The sequence below is a fragment of the Leptodactylus fuscus genome, chromosome 9 (genome assembly GCF_031893055.1).
Source record: "Leptodactylus fuscus isolate aLepFus1 chromosome 9, aLepFus1.hap2, whole genome shotgun sequence".
In the NCBI taxonomy this organism is placed as follows: domain Eukaryota; kingdom Metazoa; phylum Chordata; class Amphibia; order Anura; family Leptodactylidae; genus Leptodactylus; species Leptodactylus fuscus.
Window position 1 is genome coordinate 45,171,813 of NC_134273.1, and position 24,223 is coordinate 45,196,035.

Sequence of the window (24,223 nt, forward strand, 5' to 3'; positions counted from 1 at the left end):
CCACCCTGTCTCAGTATCGTTGGTCTGCAGGGGTCCTGATGGTGGGCCCCTAGAAACAATTCCACTGGTGGGCCCTAGACACCCCAGTCCGACCCTGCCTTCTTGTTATTATGCTGATCTTCCTTCTAATTGGTAATTATATCTTTATTTTAAAGACTCGTTCTCCAAAAGAAAAAGCTTCCCAGCCCAGTACACAGCCCGAAACAGGAGTGCTTCTGGCTCAGCCTTCATTATCGGTAAGACTTCCATTTGTGCTTTGTTGTTTTCATCTAATTGCTATTATTTTTTTCAATTAGTTAAGTTTATTTATCACATATCATTTTGCTATCACTTTTATTTTGTAGAGCTCAAGATCACCTATTTTATCTATCGCAATGTCCCCCAATATGACATTTTCAGATATGAAGCAGTCAGACTTCAGAGAAGAAAACGAAGCTTTGTGTGGCTCTCCTAAACCGGTATTTTTTTAAAAATTATTATTATTATTTCATTTTTAAAGCTCAGGAGCTTTAGGGGGCTCATAAGCACTGGTATCAGTATGAAGGTTGCAGTTCCATCTGGCCCATAAGCCAAGGAGTCCCACAGATTACTCTAACTACACTGTGAGGGAGGACAGATTGGTCAGGGAGAGAAGTGAATGTATAGTATCTGCACCAATATCTCTATAGCGCCTTATGGGCAAATTCTTTTGTCTCCGCCTGCAATTATTTATTTTTCAATATAGTGAATGCACTCTGTATACTTTTTATTATCTATGAATATTAAAGGTTAAGTTTTAGTTCAATTTTTTTCCTCCTGATACTTTATGTGACCACATGTGAAGTATAAGAGTAGTGGTAGTGTGCTAGGACCATATGTGAAGTATTATTATTATCACCGTATATACTCGAGTATAAGCCGACCTTTTCAGCACATTTTTCATGCTGAAAAAGCTCTCCTCGGCTTATACACGAATCAGGGTCCACAGAGCACAGAAAACTGGAAAGACCTGGAAGGGGGAGGTCCATTAGTGCTACTGCTCTGTGATTGGTTTATCATGAGGTCACGTGACTGTGATGTCATCAAAGGTCCTGTAGCCACTGGTATGTAACATCTGCAGATAAGGTTGATGTCTAAATCCTAGTAGCTCCGCCCACACCAGAGTCTGATCACATGGTCATGACTAGAGATGAGCGAGTACTGTTTGGAACAGCACGCTCCATAGAAATTAATGGATGCACCTGGTACTTCCGCTTTGACGGCGGCCGGCCGCTTAACCCCTCGCGTGCCGGCTACGTCCATTCATTTGTATGCGAGCGTGCTGTTCGGATTGGCTGATCCGAACAGTACTCGCTCATCTCTAGTCATGACGTCATCAGAGGTCCTTTAGCACACTAGGATTTAGCATCTACCATGCAGATGAGTGGCCAGGATTCATTGTGTCTCATGGAAGATGTCTGTTGTATGGAGGAGAGGAAGCTACAGTAAAGTGACACACATGGGTGCCTTCCTTTAGTTACTCTGCCTATTAATGTCAGGCATTTAGGGTTATTCATTTAGTTTCTGTAACTCCATTTGCCTTACATTACTAATAGTTAACCCCATCATGTCCCTCATAGTAACCCCTGTGTGCCCCATATAAGGCTTACCAATATGCGAGACACATGAGGGTACTAATGAAGGACCTTAATTATGAAGATACCCAATTATTATTAATAATTTATTTTAAAGGGAGTCTCTATAATTGACCCTGATTCCCCATTAACAGTCTGTAATTCAATGTCACAATCTTCTCCGCAGTCTATCTGAATATAAGGAGTCAGGTGTTTCTTTTTCCATGGACCATCACCTTTGTGATAGGGGACATTTTTTGCGCTAAGGTTTCATGAGGCGTAATGGGCATGCAATACAGTACATTGTATCAATGTGGCCTATAGTCCAGTTGATCATTTTTTTGTTATTTGACCACTAGATTGGTTGGACTACGGGCCTAAGGCATCGGTCGTAATTAGCCTACTCCTTAATTAATGTCTTAGTTCCCTCTTTGTGGTCAGAGGCTATAAATGATCCCTATAGACATATTTTTTGGGGTTACGGATTTTTCACTCCATTTTATTTACATAGCTTTTTTTTTCTTCAATAAAAAGGTGTATTGAGTGCTGAGATTGTGAGTAGTTAACTAGACATTATTAGTTGCAATACGATTTTTCAGTGTACCTCCTGATCCAAGACACCATTGTATCATTTGGTTCATGGTAATAGGGGGGTACAGGCTAATTGCACTGGGCATACAATTCAATTCACTAGTGCACTAAGGGGCTAATGTCTGTTGCAGTCTCCCAACACAGGATGCGATCAATGGACATTAAACTGTCACAGAGATCGATTACAAACTGATTCTTTGTCAATGGGAACTGAGACAGAATCAGTCTGTGACAATTCTCTGTGACCGTTTAATGTCCATTGCTGTCATTCTCTGACTGAAGACAGCAATAGACATTAGCAATGATAGTGTGAATGCCCCTAACACTCGGATAAGCTATTCTTAACCAGTTGTTTGTATAACCGCCTACTTAGTTGACATACCTATGTTGTATCAACTTATTATTAATGGTTACATTTTATATTTACAGTCCTATGAAAAAGTTTGGGCACCCCTATTAATCTTAATCATTTTTAGTTCTAAATATTTTGGTGTTTGCAACAGCCATTTCAGTTTGATATATCTAATAACAGATGGACACAGTAATATTTCAGGATTGAAATGAGGTTTATTGTACTAACAGAAAATGTGCAACATGCATTAAACCGAAATTTGACTGGTGCAAAAGTATGGGCACCTCAACAGAAAAGTGACATTAATATTTAGTAGATCCTCCTTTTGCAAAGATAACAGCCTCTAGTCGCTTCCTGTAGCTTTTAATCAGTTCCTGGATCCTGGATGAAGGTATTTTGGTCCATTCCTCTTTACAAAACAATTCAAGTTCAGTTAAGTTTGATGGTCGCCGAGCATGGACAGCCCGCTCTCAAATGATCTGAAAACAAAGATTGTTCAACATAGTTGTTCAGGGGAAGGATACAAAAAGTTGTCTCAGAGATTTAACCTGTCAGTTTCCACTGTGAGGAACATAGTAAGGAAATGGAAGACCACAGGGACAGTTCTTGTTAAGCCCAGAAGTGGCAGGCCAAGAAAAATATCAGAAAGGCAGAGAAGAAGAATGGTGAGAACAGTCAAGGACAATCCACAGACCACCTCCAAAGAGCTGCAGCATCATCTTGCTGCAGATGGTGTCACTGTGCATCAGTCAACAATACAGCACACTTTGCACAAGGAGAAGCTGTATGGGAGAGTGATGAGAAAGAAGCCATTTCTGCAAGCACACCACAAACAGAGTCTCCTGAGGTATGCAAAAGCACATTTGGACAAGCCAGCTTCATTTTGGAAGAAGGTCCTGTGGACTGATGAAACAAAGATTGAGTTGTTTGGTCATACAAAAAGGCGTTTTGCATGGCGTCCAAAAAAAAGAGCATTCCAAGAAAAACACTTGCTACCCACTGTAAAATTTGGTGGAGGTTCCATCATGCTTTGGGGCTCTGTGTCCAATGCCGGCATCGGGAATCTTGTTAAAGTTGAGGGTCGCATGGATTCCACTCAGTATCAGCAGATTCTTGAGAATAATGTTCAAGAATCAGTGACAAAGTTGAAGTTACGCCAGGGATGGATATTTCAGCAAGACAATGATCCAAAACACCGCTCCAAATCGACTCAGGCATTCATGCAGAGGAACAATTACAATGTTCTGGAATGGCCATCCCAGTCCCCAGACCTGAATATCATTGAACATCTGTGGGATGATTTGAAGCGGGCTGTCCATGCTCGGTGACCATCAAACTTAACGGAACTTGAATTGTTTTGTAAAGAGGAATGGTCCAAAATACCTTCATCCAGGATCCAGGAACTGATTAAAAGCTACAGGAAGTGACTAGAGGCTGTTATCTTTCCAAAAGGAGGATCTACTAAATATTAATGTCACTTTTCTGTTGAGGTGCCCATACTTTTGCACTGGTCAAATTTCGGTTTAATGCATATTGCACATTTTCTGTTAGTACAATAAACCTCATTTCAATCCTGAAATATTACTGTGTCCATCAGTTATTAGATATATCAAACTGAAATGGCTGCTGCAAACACCAAAATATTTAGAACTAAAAATGATTAAGATTAATAGGGGTGCCCAAACTTTTTCATAGGACTGTATATTATCGAGTCAGGCCTTTTTTTTCTGTGACATTACACTTTCTAGCTATTAGTAAATCTGGGCCAGGATGTTATTAAAGATGCTCCAGAATTGTTATTTCACGCGGAGTACAAGTATTTACTACAACAAACATGGCAGGAGAGCTACATGGTGTACTATTTCTTTACTAGTCCTAATACAAAATGGATTTCTCCTTCTGTGTTTGCATAAAAGTCACATTAATATCTTTTTATTCACTTTCTTAATAGGATCAACAACTCAACAGAATGCAAGCAAATGATTTTTTTACCAGTTTTATTCAGAATTTAGGTAAGTTAATTCCTCCTGTTAAATTTTAAACAAAAATGTTGTCATGCTAAAGGGACGATAAATGAATATTTTCTGTTTTAACTGTTGTTGCTTCTTTTTTTGTTATTATAAGGTTATTTTTATCTCTATTACTTTGTGCTACTGATTCCTTAGTTTAAAATAAATGAAGTAGAATCTCTCCAAAAGACCATCTCTCTATCCAGATCTGCTCTCCTGTGACAGATTTTATTGTACTTTAAGTTTGAATTTGACCTGACATGACATTCTCTGACATAAATACATCATTATATGCTTCCATTGCATCCCTGTTACAGAGGAGATTTCCTGATGGTGGGTTGGGCTAAAGGCTAAATTTTGATATTTTACAGGCGGTTTAATTTGTTTTTCTATAATTACTTTTTGATTACTATTTTATTTGAATAAGTGGGATGACCCAACCTGTGTTATCCCAATGTACCTGTGTACACAAGTTTCAGATGATTGTTACTGATCATTAGTTCCCTATACAGTAGCAGTGATCTGCGTACCAATGATGGGAATCTTGCAGTAGCGCATGTGCCTATATATATATCCTTTCCCCAATGCTACAGGAAAAAAAGAAAAAAAAAACTTGTTACCTAAGCATTTAAATGTCCAGGGAAAGAATCCCATAGTTTCTTGGGTGGCTTGCATGTTCCAAAGTGTGTCATTTTGGCATACGTTTTTAGATGTTTATCTAAGTTTAAGATTTTTCTAGTTTTTAACAAACTTTATTTGGTTGACAGATCTGACCACAGATTGTAAAGAAAGTCAAATGCCAAGTGTTAAACAAACATCTCGGGTCCATCCACTCGTAAATGAGGTGCGGCAAAATGAGTTACACCTACCTTCTACTACTATACCAGACAGACTAGAAGATTTTCTGGAGGCTTCAAAAGGTACAAAGATACTTCAGGGGGATGAAGATGGTACAACGGCTATGCCACTTATTGATGATCTGCACAGTCAAATGCTGAGCAGTTTAGCAATCCTGGATCATCCTACCTCATCGATGGACACATCCGAATTGAACTTCTCTCCAGAAGGAGACCCATTAGGACTGGACACATCTGGGCCTCATCTTGATAGCATGGATTGGCTTGAGCTATCTGAGCATCCAGCTATGAATCTGACTCCACTCAGTACAGCAACACCAAGTGTCTTTTCTACAGAGTTTTTGGACAGCCATGACTTACAACTACAGTGGGACTCTGGTTTGTAATCTACTGTTGTGGATGTTAAGATTTAAGAAACAGACTGCACTTTTCCTACATTTCTTCTAAATTTCTCTGCCAAGTTAAGTGTCAGTTAAACACACTGCATCAAGTGACAATAGTACAGGATGTCAAGCAATACAGTACTTAGCTACCATATCAGAAACCAGTCTCAAATAACATCATATTCAGCAGAATGAGAACAGTGTCACTGAATGTCTTAAAGAATTTCTGGATTTTATTCTTAGGTATGGTTTAATTTTTTTCATAACCTACCATTTATTAGGTCACCAATAGAAATGAGTAGGAAAATTCCTTTAGGCTAAGACCCCACGTAGTGGATGGCTGTGGGAAAGACATTGGATTTTTTTTTTTTTGCAGTATTTTTCGCAGAAAGTCCACAGTTTCCTCTGCAGACTTTCTGCTTCTATTATACCTATATGGAAGACTCCAGTGATTCCATAGGTATAAGTGACTTACTGCAATTTGCAAAAACATTTACTCTGCAAATTTTTTTTACTGCAATATGTGGATGGGACTAGCAAGAATGTAAAATGCAGCATTTTAAAAAAATTAAAAAAAATGACTGACCCTAAAAGTCACCAATAGCAAAGGAAAAAGCTGTAAAAATGCATATTTTATAATGAATTTTGTATTTAACTATTGAGATTAAGCTAACATTTGCCCCAGCATTAAAAAGGCCAGGAAAAGTGCTGAAAAAAACACTGCAATTTCCTGTGTGTGAAAACGCAAAAAAACTTGACAGTACGGCTAACATTTATGGAAACTATTTGGTCACCAGAAAGTCTTTCTTCACTTGATAAATAATATATAGAGGAGCTGATAATGTCTAGTTTTCCAGGCATCTGATGACAATATACAAATATTTTGCTTCAGTGCCATTCAGAGTTGTCCCCCCAAAATCCATATATTCATGGCAGGTATAAGAAAATTATGACTGGTTATAATTAGTCATTTAATGTACGTATTCCATTGCCAAACATACTATATATGTTTCCTGGTATTCCAAGTACTGCTAATAAGTGTTTAATTATTATTTTTCATGTTGATGCCAAATTACTTTTCTTTTGCCAAAGACCTTTACCTACATGGACTACTTGTTTTATAGCCATATTATCACACTTATAATTGCCCAATTGGACAGGATGGCTTACACTAGATTCACACTAGCATTGGGGTTTACATTCTTCGGGTCTGCTTTGGGAACCAAAAAAAAATAATGTTACATAGACTATATTGGGGTCCTCCTGGTTTCTGCCCGAAAAATGAAGAGAGAAAAGTCCTGCTTGTAGGACTTTTATCTCCCTATTTTTCAAGCAGGATAAGGGACGGCATCCAGGTCACTCAACGCATGTGTGACTGAAGCCTTACTCATGCCACATTATATTCTTATTCTGCTAATACTGACCGTTATCAGTCTGGTTGAGATGCAGGATAACTATTAATTTTTTTCCATGCTACATGTATATGGATATATTTGCTTGGCACCATTACAAATGCTGAGTATCTGGAATTTTTCATTCCTGTAATAAATGCATTAAATAAATGGTTCAGAAGGGGTAATGTGTCTCATAAGTGAGAGACGGTACAGGGACTTAGACGACCATGAATGTTCTGCTATGAATTATGAGTAAGAAATACAAATAAAACCTTATTGAAGAAAAAGAGGAATTTGCTCCTAATGCACCGTTTGGAAGGAAGCTCTCTATAGATGAATATGTTGTCTTCAAAGAAACCAAGGGCATAATATGAAAATCTGAGCCAAGCCAAAATAACCTCCAAAAGGAAGAGGGTCCCATCCACAGGCAGCTATTTTGATGTTCTTGCCTCTCATGAGTGTAGAGCAGGGGACTGGATGTCTGTGTGAGAGGTCTCAATATAGTCAGAAGGAGTAATGTGTCTCATTAGGGAGAGACTGGTACAAGGACTTATAAGACCATGAATTGACCTGCTAAGAATTCTGGGTAAGGAATATACAAATTCACCCTCATTAGTGAAAAGGATAGTTGTTCTAGCTTGGTTATTATTTCAAAATGATACCTTTTAGGTTTCATAAAGAAAAAAAACAAACAAAAACATTCATTAATCTATAACTATATTATGTTCCAAAAGGTGGCACAGGAATGAATTTCCTCTTTTTCTAACATTAGGAATTTTATTAGAATAAGTCCTACAAAGTATCAACAATGAAGAGTGAACATGGCAAAGGGAAGGACAGTTAATGGATGGGGTGGCAGGGAGAACAAGAAATGGCAGGTGGGAACAGGGAGTATCCTAGGAGAAGGAGAGAAACAAAAGCTCTGTCACAGCAGAGTCAAATACGTAATGCAGAAACAAGAATACCTCATGTCATGTTGAAAGAGAAGAAAGAATGGTAACAAGAGAAACAGAGGAAAGAAAAAATCAAGAGGACACAGAGGGGAAAACTGACTAAAATTCAGCAGAATAGTAAAAGTAGGTCCATGCTGCGTATGCATAAGACCTCCTGAAGCCAAGACAGCAGAGAGGGGAGTAACAGGGATTTCCACAGTCTAGTGGTAACGGATCTTGCCGCTACTAATAAGCCTAATAGGTACAATTTGGGGTACACTTCCAGGTGTGTTTCTTAAACTGACGCTGGAAGATATAGAGGAGCAGGGTCATTTTCCAAAACCATGCCAGTGACCATCTGAATAATATGACGGACACCTGACCAAAAAGGGCATAGGAGTATAGCCCCACCAGACGTGTGTCATAGTGCCCCAGTCGATGTGACATCCCCAGCATCAGTCCAAAGTGGAGGGATAGATCTCATGAAGGACAGAGGGGACTCTGCACCATCTAGAGAGGATCTTATAATTTGTCTCCTGCACTTTGCAAGATATAGAGAACTTATGACATGCTTGGAAAGCCGAAGACCACACGTCTGGGGGGAACAAGACCCCCAAATACCCTGAATGCTGGTAAGCAGTTGGCGGAATCCTCCATGAGCATGCCATAGATAAGCAAGACTCTACGGATTGGAGCACTAGATGAGGCACAAACACCCTATGAAGATTGTGAGAGGTAGAATCTAAGGGTGGGTTGATCCACAGTGTGAAAGAGAAGTGAAGTGCGGTCAGGAAGTCTGGGCTGCCTGAGAGTGGAGTTGTAGGGCCATCATTACAAAAGGCGTGTCTGGCGTGTGATATAAGGGAGCACATGAGTCTTACTGTCTGACCAAAGGCGTTTATGAAGCCATGGAAGAGCAGTGAGAGGGAGTGGGCTCAGGGACCCCTCCAGGGTACTCCAGAGTTTAGAGTGTGCTGAGTGGTGCCAATCAAGAATGCGAGCTGTGACTGCGGCCAGGAAGTAGTGAGAGCAATCTGGGACCTACAAACCCCCTTGCCATTTAGACCTAACAAGAGTAGTTTACGCGATTTGTGGGGGCTTTGATATAGGAGAGATACCGGAAGCTGTTCTGTACAGTTGATAGGTCTGAGGGCCGACTGTTGGTCCCCCACCCATCAGGTATTTAATGCCTATCCTGAGATAGGCCATAAAATACTTAACCCTAGACAACTCCTGTTAAATGCTGGTTTGCTTACAGTTCTTGGCATACAAATGTGCAGGATGTGTCTAGCATGGGTAGTTCCTAAACGATTAGATTAAAATGAATTGATCTTCACACGGAACTAACATGTGGTTCACAATCCTAACAAAGAGGAGTTCTTCATAAACTAAAGCAAGTGCGAGGAGGGAAAGACGCATCACTACAGTCTTCCCTGCAAACATGCTTTTATTTCCTAATGCTGGAAAAACAAAGTAGACAAACATGTGAGTGAAAGAGAGTGTGTTGAACTTAATGCAAGTTATCTGTTTTTGTGATTAAAATCACCATCTGGTTAGTTCAGAGGTCCATTCTACTCTGTCAAATATGCTTTTCAGCTCATGTCATGGACACTCCATGAGTCTGTACCATTAAACTACAATACGTGTCACTGCTGTGCTCAGCCATATGGATATCATGCAACTAGGCCTGTGATGGCAAACCTTTTAGGGACCGAGTGCCCAAACTGCAACCCAAAACCCACTAAATTATCGCAAAGTGCCAACACGGCAATTTAACCTTAATAGTGTGTGGATCCACAATTGCGGACAGTTACGGATCCACAAATTGCATTCATGTAAATGGAGCTTTACAGAGCTTTCAATAATAAAAACAACTTTGTACTGAAAGGTAAAGGTCTCTGCATTTGGTACTTTTGAACAATTAATGTTCACTATTTAAATCGCACAGATCTGTATTATAGTGACCTTGCAATGTTATTATAGCATGTACTATTATCACATGTCTGCTATAAAACAGACACTGTATGATATAAATAGTGAGGGGACCCCAGACTGTACAGTCTGCCCTACAGTGGCCTTTAGACAGTACAATCTGCCCCACAGTGACACCCCCCCCCCCAGATAGAATTATATGCTCTACAGTAGTAACTGTAAGTCTGTTGCAGTAAAGGAAATAATTATTTGATCCGTTGCTGATTTTGTAAGTTTGCCCACTGACAAAGACATGAACAGTCTATCATTTTAAGGCTAGATTAATTGTAACAGTGAGAGAATATCAAAAAATAAAATCCAGAAAATCACATTGTATACATTTTATGAATTTTTTTGCATTTTGCATAGAGAAATAAGTATTTGATCCCCTACCAACCATTAAGGGAGCTTGCACACGGAGTTTACGCTCACTCATTCTGAACGTAAAACTCGTTCAGAGTGAGTGGCGTAAAAAAAAAAGATCGCATTGACTTGAATGGGTGCCGGCATACGCACGCTCCCCATTGAAATCAATGAGAGGCTTTTTTTTTTAATCTATTGCTTTCAATGTGATACGCGTGTATGTCACAGACTTAACCTCTCCCTGTTGCCACTACAGCGCCGTAATGATATCATGCCACCACGGCACCCACAACTACGTAACGGTAGCTTCCGGTGGCTACCATTCAGTACTCACACCTACCACCGAGGTGTGGGAAAAAGCGGTTTTCACTGCTGTTATCAAGGAAATGGGCGGTTGTATTAATATCTGACGAGCTATACAGCAATAGTCTCCTGAGGAGCTCTGCCAATGCAAAGCGAAACGCGTTGAGACGTAGTTGTGGGTGCCGTGGTGGCATGATATCATTATGGCGCTGTAGTGGCAACAGGGAGAGGTTAAGTCTATGACACCCCTGTGTATATGTCCTCTGGTCTATTTAACTGCATGACCATAGCAGCATCTAGTTGGGTCAAGTGATAGTTTGTTGCAGAGGGCGTCTCTAGTTCATCAATAGAGGGTCCATCTGTGATTATGTTGCAACAGGCTTTCTAATACAACTCAACATTCATTGAGTTGGTTTACAGCTGCGAGATAAGTAGCAGCTACGGTGTTACAGTGTTTTTTGCATCAATGTAATGGGCTAGAAGTCATCTCTTTGCCATTTGAAATACAGCCAGCTATTGGTGCAATATTAGTCATCTCTCCTAGGGCAAACTTTAGGACTGAGGAATACCAAAGATTTGGGATCCCAGGTATATGTTGCTTTTGGGTTTTGGAGGTCTTTTTAGAATGGGAATGGTAGAATAGTATGTCATTCCGAACATCGACCAAAAAAGACACCAATACACTATCTGGAGAGAATATTTTAGTAAATTTAATATATTTATACCCAGGATATACATTTTTTTAACGCATATCAATAAAAAATAATTATTTTATTATTTTTGCCATTTTTTCACATAGAATTGGATTACTTAAGGGTTCATTCACACAGAGAAAAATTGAGCTCTTTGGCATTAACTCAACTCACCGTGTTTGGAGGAAAAGAAATGCTGCCTATGACCCAAAGAACAACTCTGACCATTCTTGACTGGCCCAGCCAGAGCCCTGACCTAAACCCAATTCAGCATCTCTGGAGAGACCTGAAAATGGCTGTCCACCAATGTTCACCATACAACCTGATGAAACTGGAGAGGATCTGCAAGGAAGAATGACAGAGGATCCCCAAATCCAGATGTGAAAAACTTGTTGCATCATTCCCAAGACGACTCATGGTTATACTAGCTCAAAAGGGTGCAAATACTCAATACTGAGCAAAGGGTCTGATTATTTAGGACCATGTGATATTTCAGTTTTTCTTTTTTTTAATAAATTTGCAAAAATATCTACATTTGTTTTTCAAGATGGGGTGTTGAGTGTACATTAATGAGAAATAAAATGTACTTTTTTGATTTTAGCAAATGGCTGCAATGAAACAGAGTTAAAATATAAAGGGGTCTGAATACTTTCCGTACCTACTGTACATGTACGTGATTAGGCGTGAGGAGGTGTATGGAAAGTGCTCAGGAGCTGATGCTGGCTATATAATACAGCTAGCTAAGGCGGCGTGCACACTACCATCAGTGTCCGACAGGTAGTGTCTGCTGCTAATGTCCGTTCAAAATCTTGCACGGACATTAGCAGCAGACACTACCTGTGTCCGTGACATTTTGGATTCATTTAAATGGAGATCGGGTGCGTTGTTTTACACTCCGTGCCTGTCCTTAAAGGGATTCTACCATTAAACTATTTTTTTTTCTAATGAACACGTCGGAATAGCCTTAAGAAAGGCTATTCGTCTCCTACCTTTAGACGTGGTCTCCGCCGTTCCGTTCCGTAGAAATACCGGTTTTAACTGGTATGCAAAAGAGCTCTCCGCAGCAATGAGGGCAGGTCCCAGTGCTGAAAGGCCGATGAGCGCATCCCCATTGCTGCCCGAGAGCTCTTTCCTGCGCCGCCTCCTTCTTCTGCAGCAACTCCGCCTCTTCTGGCTTCTCTTGCTCTTGTAGTTCTATAGAGGAGCATAGAGAGGCCACCCCAAAATGGCTGCCGGCCGGCTCCTGTATTGAACTGCAAGAGCAGCTACCCAAAAATGGAGAGCTCTTTTGCATACCGGTTAAAACCGGTATTTCTACGGAACGGTGCGGCAGAGACCACATCTAAAGGTAGGAGACAAATAGCCTTTCTTAAGGCTATTCCGACGTGTTCATTAGAAAAAAAAGTAGTTTAATGGTAGAATTCCTTTAAGTGTCCGTTCCTAAAGATGTCCGACTTTTCAAACGGACTGCAAAACCCGACATGTAGGTTTTTTCTGTCCGCTTGAAAAGTCGGACATCTTTAGGAACGGACACTTAAGGACGGGCACGGAGTGTAAAACAACGCACCCGATCTCCATTTAAATGAATCCAAAATGTCACAGACACAGCTAGTGTCCGCTGCTAATGTCCGTGCAAGATTTTGAATGGACATTAGCAGCAGACACTTCCTGTCGGACACCGACAGTAGTGTGAACGCCCCCTAACAGCTATGATCGGTGCTGACACCGATTGAAGCTATTATCACTTAATATGCCGTGGTTAAACGCAACCGCAGCATCTAATGTGCGCAGGCACCATCTTTAACCAGTTGCTACCCTCCGGAACGTCATTTGAGGTTGGCAATTGGTTGCCAAGACAGTTTGGTATGTATGACTTTTTGATTACTTTTAAGAATGTGGCTATTTATAGGTACCATACCTATGAACTATTGGCTATTTTTAGGTCGTACCTATGAACTATTGGCTATTTTTAAGTCGTACCTATGAACTACTGGCTATTTTTAGGTGCCGTCCGTACCTCTAAACTACTGGTTATCTATAGGTAGTACCATGCCTATAAACTTAAATGAACTGCAGATGTATCATATTTATCCCAGTAAATTTTCACTTTATTAAGACATTTATGTTACAATGAATATGGCTAGTCTTCCTCGCATTGCGGACATCCACTCTATAACAATCTTAATGTAGTGTGGAACAACAAGAAAACCAAGTTGTCAATTTTTTAGACTTTTCCCCAAATCAAAGTGGCAAATCAGACATTTCTCCATTTCCTTGCACACACAGCTCTGCTCTACTGCCAACCATCCCTCCAGCTACTCTTCCTGTCACACACACAGCTCTGCGCTACTGCCAACCATCCCTCCAGCTACTCCTCCTGTCACACACACAGCTCTGCTCTACTACCAACCATCCCTCCAGCTACTCCTCCTGTCACACACACAGCCCTGCGCTACTGCCAACCATCCCTCCAGCTACTCCTCCTGTCACACACACAGCTCTGCTCTACTGCCAACCATCCCTCCAGCTACTCCTCCTGTCACACACACAGCCCTGCGCTACTGCCAACCATCCCTCCAGCTACTCCTCCTGTCACACACACAGCTCTGCTCTACTGCCAACCATCCCTCCAGCTACTCCTCCTGTCACACACACAGCTCTGCGCTACTGCCAACCATCCCTCCAGCTACTCCTCCTGTCACACACACAGCTCTGCGCTACTGCCAACCATCCCTCCAGCTACTCCTCCTGTCACACACACAGCTCTGCGCTACTGCCAACCATCCCTCCAGCTACTCCTCCTGTCACACACACAGCCCTGCGCTACTGCCAACCATCCCTCCAGCTACTCCTCCTGTCACACACACAGCCCTGCGCTACTGCCAACCATCCCTCCAGCTACTCCTCCTGTCACACACACAGCTCTGCTCTACTGCCAACCATCCCTCCAGCTACTCCTCCTGTCACACACACAGCTCTGCGCTACTGCCAACCATCCCTCCAGCTACTCCTCCTGTCACACACACAGCTCTGCGCTACTGCCAACCATCCCTTCAGCTACTTCTCCTGTCACACACACAGCTCTGCTCTACTGCCAACCATCTCTCCAGCTACTCCTCCTGTTACACACACAGCCCTGCGCTACTGCCAACCATCCCTCCAGCTACTCCTCCTACACTGGCCAATCAACGCTAGTCAATGCATTCCTATGAGAAAAAGTCAGCTTGCGCATATCGCAAGCTAACAGGGATCCCAACAAGATAGAGCCCCAAAGAGCTGGATGAGTATCATTCCCTCCTAAATAAAGGTAATCCCTAGCTAACCCTGCCTGTAGATCTGTTCCTGTCTCACAGTCACATAGTTCACAGTCCCAAATTAATCGAATGTTAAATCCACCATACGTCTAAATTGGAGGTCACCTGATTTTGGCAGCCAATGTACTGCCTCCATTGTCGCAGTTCCTGTCCCACCTCCCGTGCGCAGTTAATGGTGCAAAAAACGCGCCAGGGAAGGTGGAAGGGGATACAAATTTTTACTGCCTTTGCGGCCTTGTATTCGATTGTAATCGAATACCTCGAACGGCCTGATATTCGATCAAATATGTATTCGACCGAACGGTGTTCACTCATCTCTAGTAACTATAAATAGCCACATCCTACTTTTAATGCTATTTTTATGAGGAAGAGAGGTGACCAAAATTCTCTAATCTGGATATTGTGGCATATATTCTTTGCAGCGTTCACTAGTTTTGGATAGTGTGGACTTAACACACATAATGACACCTTATGTGTTTGTTTACATTATGTGTGTTTTAAATTAAAATGTGGAGTTTTTTTGAACTGTAATTTTTATTGAAAGGATTTTTTTTATAAAATACAATACTGTATAACAAAAGAGTTGAAAACATAAAAAACAAGAACATGAAGCAATGCACATAACGTTAATTAGACTGAGAAAGTATACACATCACAAAAAACCTGAGAGTGGAAATGAGGGGGTGGGGGAGGAAGGGAAGGGGAAGGAGTCAGAGACCATTCAAAATACAGTATGCGTCCCAAGATGACCATATAGCCTGGAACGCCTCAACAGTATGGTTAAGTGTGGCCGTCAAGTTCTCCATACTACGGACATCCTTAAATCGGGCTACAAGATCAGAACCAGAGGGAGGAGAGGCACTCTTCCATCGAAGAGCGATGAGCGTTTTGGCTGCGGTACAGAGATATAGAAACAATTTAGAGGTCTGTTTACCCAGATAAGCAGGGGGGAGATTAAGGAGATAGATGAGGGGGTCTAAAGGGACACCTTGGATAAATAGAGCGTCCGTAAGTGACTGCCAGCCAGAAAGGGTGGATCCCTGGACAGTCCCAAAAAATATGATACAGAGTACCTGCCCGGCAACGCCAACACAGGGAAGAGATGTTAGGGTTAAGGGAGTGGAGCAAGGCTGGGGTATGGTACCAGTGCATAAGTAGCTTGTGCTGGGTCTCCCGGAAAGTAACACAGGTGGATGATTTAGCTGCACGGGACCAGATAATTTGCCATTGGTTCAGGGAGATCTGCCTGTTCAAGGCCCCAGACCACCTCTCCATACATTTATGCAATATGGGGCCCTGATGTCCAGAGGAGGAAAGGATACCATAAATACTAGAGATAAGGCCTGCAGAAGAGGTGCACGCACGACAGAGTTTTTCAAAGACAGTCGGTGGGGACACCTTCAGAGAGCTGAACTGAGTAAAAACAAAATGGACAATCTGCTGATAATACAACCATTCAGTGGCGGGTAGATGCAGTTCTGAAACAAAATACTCAAAGGGCCTAAGCACCAACGTCAGCGGGTCTATTAAGTCAGCGACACGGAAAAGGCCTAGCCTACTCCATGGTCGCACCAAAGCTGACGTAAGTCCATCCGGTAGGAGGGGGTTGTACAAAAAGGAAATCATGGACGAACACTGGGAGGGCCAGGGGAAAGATTTTAGAGCAGGTAATCCAAATGGCCCTAGTGAAGCGTATAGGACCCAAAAGGGGAATGGATGGAAGGGGGAGGAACGGGACCACAGAATCGCATTGGGATGTATCGGAGCCAACCAGAGTTTCTCTATCTCAACCCATTTGGTATAAGCCTGCGGGGCTGTCCAAAATGGCAGGCAGCGCAAGTGAGCAGCCCAATAATAATGCAATATGTGTGGAACCGCCAATCCCCCCTCCTCCCTACCAGACAGCATCAACGAACGAGGTATGCGGTGATGCTTGCCATTCCTTGGCGGTACCACACATATTGCATTATTATTGGGCTGCTCACTTTAAAGATGGAATTTTGAAGGGAGCGCAATTCAGAGTGAGGGACTGTGACCGGAAGAGTTTCAAAATAGTAGAGGAGCTTTGGGAGGAGGGACATTTTGACCGCATTAATACAACCTATAAGCGAAATATGGAGGGGGCGCCATTTGTCCAAGAGGCTTCTCAGTTCATTAAATAGGCTAGGGTAATTAACTGAATAGAGGGTGGAGTAAGAAGAGAAAAGCTGGATCCCAAGATATCGGAGAGAGCATTCCCGCCATTGAAAGTCAAAGTTGGAACGAAACAGTTGTAAATCAGCAGTAGGAATATTAAGGGGGAGGGCTTCAGTTTTGGTGGGGTTACTTTATAACCGGAGAAATCTCCATAAATCTTAAGGACCTGGAGAAGGTTAGGGAGAGAAATATGGGGATTTGTAAGGGTTAGGAGGCCTAAGCTCAGTGTCCTAGCTGTCATGGAAATCCCTCAGACCTGGAGATCTCATTGTGGGGGATCCGAGGGGTGGCAGGGGACGTGATCTGGTCGCTGAACCACCTAGTTGTCAACTGTGTCTTGGCTGTATTACATAGACCTAGAAGTATTCCTACAGGAAAACCGCATGGTGAATACCATAAAAACAAAATCTGGAATAAAACTGTAATTGTCATCTTTTTTTCCAGATTCCCAATATGGTGCCATTGTGTAGTACATTATGAATATTAAATTAGTTTGTACATTATGAAGAACAATTTGGCACCCATAAGTTATGCTATCCTAATGATACCCAAAGGGTGCTGTATATGTGAGAAAGGACCTTTCATATTCTCTAACAATGTGCATGTTATATACTCATGCTCAACGATTTGCCATGCTTTATATGTATTTGCAAGGAACAAGGGGTGACACAAGGAACAAGGTGACACACAGAAAGCAGCAAATCGTGTATGGTTACCATGGCTCAGACTTGAAGAGTCTTTTATAACTTCTAATATCGAATGTGTCATATGATGATCTGTCAGCTTTCACAGTATCTGCCCCAGTTTCAGAATTCTGTTAGTTTCAGTACTAATTAGAGATGTGCGAACAGTGTTCTATCGAACACATGTTCGATCGGATATCACGCTGTTCGCCATGTTCGAATCGAATCGAACACCGCGTGGTAAAGTGCGCCATAACTCGATTCCCCTCCCACCCTCCCTGGCGCCTTTTTTCCACCAATAACAGCGCAGGGGAGGTGAGACAAGAACTACGACAACGGTGACATTGAAAAAAATAGTAAAAACCCATTGGCTGCCGAAAACATGTGACCTCTGATTTAAAAGAACAGCGCCGCCCAGCTTCGAGTCAGAGAGAGCTTGCAATTCACCGGAGACGGAGGTTTCCGTCCATGTAGCTAGGGATTAGATTCTGGTAGGCAGGGATAGAATAGGATAGGAAGGAGAAGACAACCAACAGCTCTTTTAAGAGCTAAATTCCAGGGAGAAGCTTGTCAGTGTAACGTGGCACTGACGGGCTCAATCGCCGCAACCCAGCTTTCCACAGTATTGAGGATCCTGAATGGAATACACTGAAAGTGTATTCCCGTATACCCTATGTACCCCCGATCCATGTTCCAACGGTGTTCCCCCTCACCTCCACCCCAGAAACTAACTTGAATACACTGTAAGTCCCCTAACAATAGAATTGGGGCTACATACACCCTCAATTCTTGCTACAGCCATATAGTGCCAGGGTCTGACTGGGAATTCAAAGAATATATTGGGGCTACATACACCCTCAATTCTTGCTACTGCCATATAGTGCCAGGGTCTGACTGGGAATTCAAAGAATATATTGGGGCTACATACACCCTCAATTCTTGCTACTGCCATATAGTGCCAGGGTCTGACTTGGAATTCAAATAATATATTGGGGCTACATACACCCTCAATCCTTGCTACTGCCATATAGTGCCAGGCAGGGCCGGCTCCAGGTTTTTATGGGCCCTTGGGCGACAGAGCCTCAGTGGGCCCCCTTGTAAAGGAGGCAGGGAAGTCGAGACACTGTGCGTTACAGATGAAGCAAGTGACGTCACCAATGTCATACCTCCCAACTTTTAAAGAATAGAAAGAGGGGAAAAATGTGCGGCGCGCTCTGCGCGCAGCGGCAAATTTGGCTCCACCCACTCATTCATTTATCATGTGCTCCCACAGAGTATAATCCTCCTACTGTCACCCGTAAATGACATGCCCCCCCTCCATCTCTCCCCCAGTTTCATATACACCTTTCCTCTGCCCCAGTTTCATGTCCCCCCCCTCCACCTCTGTCCCGCGTTTCATCACATTCTCCCCCTTCATCTGCCCACAGTTTCACGTCCCCCGTCTCTGCCCCAGTGTCATGCTGTTCCACCCCCCCCCCATCTGCCCCAGTGTCATGCCATTCCCCCTCCCCTTCATTTGCCCCCCAGTTTCATTGGGCCCCCTCCTTCTCTGTCCCCAGTTTCATGCCGTTCTCTCCCCTTCATTTGCCCCCCAGTTTCATGGGCCCCCTTCATTATGTTCCACCTTAACATAATACAAAACAAACACTTACACTCACACTCACCTTCCATCGCTCCCCCGACGCTCCTCTCTCCGCTCTCTCACTCCAGTCACATAGCGATTAAAGCAGGAACTGTGAACACCAGAGGCTCTGTGGTGCCAGGGTCTGACTTGGAATTCATAGAATATATTGGGGCTACATACACCCTCAATCCTTGCTACTGCCATATAGTGCCAGGGTCTGACTTGGAATTCAAAGAATATATTGGGGCTACATACACCCTCAATTCTTGCTACTGCCATATAGTGCCAGTTTCTGAGTGGAAATTCAAAAAAAGATATAGGGGCCTGCTTTCCAACCTCAATTCTTTCTACTGCCATATAGTGCCAGGGTCTGACTTGGAATTCAAAGAATATATTGGGGCTACATACACCCTCAATTCTTGCTACTGCCATATAGTGCCAGTTTCTGAGTGGAAATTCAAAAAAGATATAGGGGCCTGCTTTCCACCCTCAATTCTTTCTACTGCCATATAGTGCCAGGGTCTTACTGGGAATTCAAAGAATATATTGGGGCTACATACACCCTCAATCCTTGCTACTGCCATATAGTGCCAGGGTCTGACTTGGAATTCAAAAAATATATTGGGGCTACATACACCCTCAATTCTTGCTACTGCCATATAGTGCCAGTTTCTGAGTGGAAATTCAAAAAAGATATAGGGGCTTGCTTTCCACCCTCAATTCTTGCTATTGCCATATAGTGCCAGGGTCTGACTTGGAATTCAAAGAATATATTGGGGCTACATACACCCTCAATCCTTGCTACTGCCATATAGTGCCAGGGTCTGACTTGGAATTCAAAGAATATATTGGGGCTACATACACCCTCAATTCCTTCTATTGGCATATAGTGTCAGGGTCTGACTGGTAATAGAAAAAAGATATTGGGGCTTTCATACCATCCTCAATTCTTGCTATTGGCATATAGTGCCACTTTCTGACTGTTAATTCCCAAAATATATTGGGGCCTTCATACAACCCTAAATTGTTGCTATAGGCATATAGTGCCAGTTTTGGAGTGTGAATTCCCCTAATATATTGGGGACTGCATCCCCCCCTTAAGTTGTTGATATTCGCATAAAGACCCAGGTTCTGAGTGTTAATCCCACCAAATAAATTGGGACCTGCATACACCCTCAATTTATTGGTATTGGCATATACATCCAGGTTCTGAGTGTGTTTAAGCAAGGAAAGCATATTAAAATGCACAAGGCTCCCGGAAAGGGACGTGGACGAGGCCGCGGGCGAGGTCGGGGGAATGGTTCTGGGGAGCAAGTTAGTGGTGAAGCCACAGGGCGTCCCGTGCCTACTCCTGTGGGGCAGCAAGCATTGCGCCGCTCCACAGTGCCAGGGTTGCTTGCCACATTAACTAAGCTGCAGGGTACAAACCTTAGTAGGCCCGAGAACCAGGAACAGGTCTTGCAATGGCTGTCGGATAACGCTTACAGCACATTGTCCACCAGCCAGTCAGCCTCTGCCTCCTCTCCTCCTCTTACCCAACAGTCTTGTCCTCCTTCCTCCCAAAATTCCCAATCTTCCCAGAACAATAACCCAAACTGTCCCTGCTCCCCAGAGCTGTTCTCCCTTCCTTTGACTGTACCGCAACCTGCTCCTCCATTTCATGATTCCACGGACCTAACAGATGAGTATCTGTGTCCAGATGCTCAAACACTGATGTCTCCTCCATCTCCGTTCGATTTGGTGGCGGATGACCAGCAACCCACCCTCATCGACGATGATGAGACGCAGTTGCCATCAGGGCAGCCAGTTGACATGCGCATTGTGCAGGAGGAGGAGATGAGACAAGAATTGGAAGAGGAGGTGGTGGACGATGAGGACACTGACCCCACCTGGACAGGGCGGATGTCAAGCGGGGAAAGTAGTGTGGATGTTGAGGCAGGTGCAGCACCAAAAAGGGTAGCTAGAGGCAGAGGTCAGCAGCTTAGGCAAACCCAGGCCACACCCGGATTCTCCCAAGATGTTCCAGTTTGTACCCAGCCCCGAAAAACTCCCACCTCGAGGGCACGTTTCTGGAAGGTGTGGAGTTTTTTCAAGGAATGCGCCGAGGACAGATATAGTGTTGTCTGCACAATTTGCCTCTCGAAATTGAGTAGGGGCTCTGAGAAGAGCAACCTGTCCACCACTTCAATGCGCCGTCATTTGGAATCCAAGCACTGGAATCAGTGGCAGGCAGCAACGGCAGGACAAACGTCGCCCGCCGTTCACGCCACTGCCTCTGCCTCTGCTCAAAGTGCTGGCGATGCACTCGAGAGGACGAACCAGGACACCACTTCATCTGCCTCCGCCTCTTTGTTAACTTCTCCCTCATCCTTCCCTGTTCCTGTCTTATCTCCTTCTCCTGCACCATCAAAGGCACCATCAGGCGCTTCTTTACAACAACCCACCATCTCTCAGACATTGGAGCGGTGGCAGAAATACACCGCTAACCACCCACACGGGCAAGCCTTGAACGCCAACATCGCTAAACTGCTGGCCCAGGAGATGTTGGCGTTTCGGCTTGTTGAAACTCCCGCCTTCCTGGACCTGATGGCAACTGCGGCACCTCGCTATGCCGTCCCTAGCCATCACTACTTCCCCGGTGTACCGTCCCCGCCTTGCACCAGCACGTGTCACTCAACATCAGGCGGGCCCTTAGTACCGTGCTTTGCACTAAGGTCCACTTGACCACCGACACGTGGACAAGTGCATGCGGACAGGGACGCTACATTTCACTGACGGCACACTGGGTGAATGTAGTTGAGGCTGGGACTGCTTCCCAAACTGGCCCGGTGTACCTCGTCTCCCCGCCTAACATTCCTGGCAGGGACACGGGAAGAACACCCTCCTCCTCCTCCTCCATCTCCACCGCCTCCTCCTCCGCTGTTAGATTGACCCCAGCTACGAGTTGGAAATGTTGCAGCACTGGCGTTGGTAGACGTCAGCAGGCCGTGCTGAAGCTGATCAGCTTGGGGGACAGACAACACACTGCCTCCGAGGTGAGGGATGCCCTCCTCGATGAGACGGCAATATGGTTTGAGCCGCTGCACCTGGGCCCAGGCATGGTCGTTTGTGATAAGGGCCGGAACCTGGTAGCAGCTCTGGAGCTTGCTGGACTCCAACTTGTTCCATGCCTGGCCCACGTCTTCAACCTAGTGGTGCAACGTTTCCTAAAGAGCTACCCAAATGTTCCGGAGCTACTAGTGAAAGTGCGGCGCATGTGCGCCCACTTTCGCAAGTCGACAGTAGCCGCTGCTAGCTTAAAATCACTCCAGCAACACCTGCATGTGCCACAACACCGGCTTTTGTGCGACGTCCCCCACACGCTGGAACGCAACGTTTCAGATGTTGAGTAGAGTGGTTGAGCAGCAGAGATTTGATGGAATACCAGCTACAAAACCTTAGGGTGCCACAAAGTCAGCTGCCTCAGTTTCTCATCCATGAGTGGCCATGGATGAGAGACCTTTGTGACATCCTACAGGTGTTTGAGGAGTACACAAGGAGGGTGAGCTCTGAAGATGCAATGGTGAGCCTTACAATCCCGCTCTTGTGTGTGCTGAGAGAATCCCTCATTGACATCAGGGATAACTCAGATCACACAGAGGAATCAGGGATAGCATCCGATCTGTCACAGCTGGAGAGTAGGTCTACACATCTGTCCGCTTCATCGCGTTTAATGGAGGAAGAGGAGGAGGAGGAACAGCTGTCCGATGATGTGATGGTGATACAGGAGGCTTCCGGGCAACTTCGATTCATCCCATTATTGCAGCACGGATGGGTAGAAAGGGAGGATGAGGAGGAAAAGGAGATTGAACTTTCCGGTATGGCCAGAGGAGTCATGCCAACTAAAACTGGTGCAGACATGGCTGAGTTCATGTTGGGGTGCTTTACAACTGACAAGCGTATTGTCAAAATCATGGAGGACAACCAGTACTGGATCTTTGCTATCCTTGACCCCCGGGATAAAAACAACATCTCCTCTTTTATTCCGGTAGAGGGGAGCGCCAATCGCATCAATGCTTGTCACAAGCAATTGGTGCAGAATATGATGGAGGTGTTTCCAGCATGTGACGTTGATGTGATGTCCCTCTCCCTCCATCTCTGCCCCCAGCCTTGACATTGCCCCTTCCTCTATCTCTGCCCCCAGCGTTGATATTCCCCCCTGCCTCCATTTCTGCCCCCAGCGTTGACATTCCCCCCTCCCTCCATCTCTGCCCCCAGCATTGGCATTCACCCTCCCTCCATCTCTGCCCCCAGTATTGACATTCCCCCCTCCCTCCATCTCTGCCCCAGCATTGACATTCCCCCCTCCCTCCATCTCTGCCCCCAGCATAGACATTCCCCCTCCCTCCATCTCTGAGCCCAATATTGACGTTTCCCCTCCCTCCATCTCTGCTCCCAGCCATGACATTCCCCCCTACCTCCATCTCTGCCCCCAGCATTGACATCCCCCCTCCATTTCTGCCCCCAGCGTTGACGTTCCCCCTCCCTCCATTTATGCACCCAGCGTTGACATTCTTCCTCTCTCCATCTCTACTTCCAGTCTTGACATTCCTCCGTCCCTCCATCTCTGCCCCCAGCGTTGACATTCCCCCTCCCTCCATTTCTGCCCCCAGTGTTGACATTCCCCCTCCCTCCAGCTCTGCCCCCAGCCATGACATTCCCCCTCCCTCCATCTCTTCCCCCAGTATTGACATTTCCCCCCTCCCTCCATTTCTGCCCCCAGCATTGATATTCCCCCCTCCCTCCAACTCTGCCCCCAGCGTTGACATTCCCCTTTCCCTCCATCTCTGCCCTTAGCATTGACATTCCCCCATCCCTCCATCTCTGCCCCCAGTATTGACATTCCCTACTTCCTCCATCTCTGCCCCCAGCATTGACATTCCCCCCTCCCTCCATCTCTGCCCACAGCATTGACATTCCCCCCTCCC

General features: G+C 44.4%; 1 protein-coding gene across 2 annotated transcripts in view; it reads left to right on the forward strand.

Annotated features, from left to right (window-relative positions):
- The first annotated feature begins 4,492 nt into the window (after positions 1–4,492).
- The window catches only part of LOC142217998 (myocardin-related transcription factor A-like), a 55,918-nt gene continuing 36,187 nt past the window's right edge, over positions 4,493–24,223 (forward strand). The window contains exons 1-2 of one of the 2 annotated variants that reach the window (XR_012717439.1): positions 4,493–4,547; positions 5,312–5,449. Coding sequence is in view for 1 of the 2 variants with exons in the window: in XM_075286375.1 (XP_075142476.1) it covers positions 4,505–4,547 (43 nt within the window). In the remaining variant the exon portion in view is untranslated. Of the gene's footprint in view, positions 4,548–5,311; positions 5,450–24,223 lie in introns of those variants that run through there. The other variant, XM_075286375.1, reaches the window with a different exon arrangement.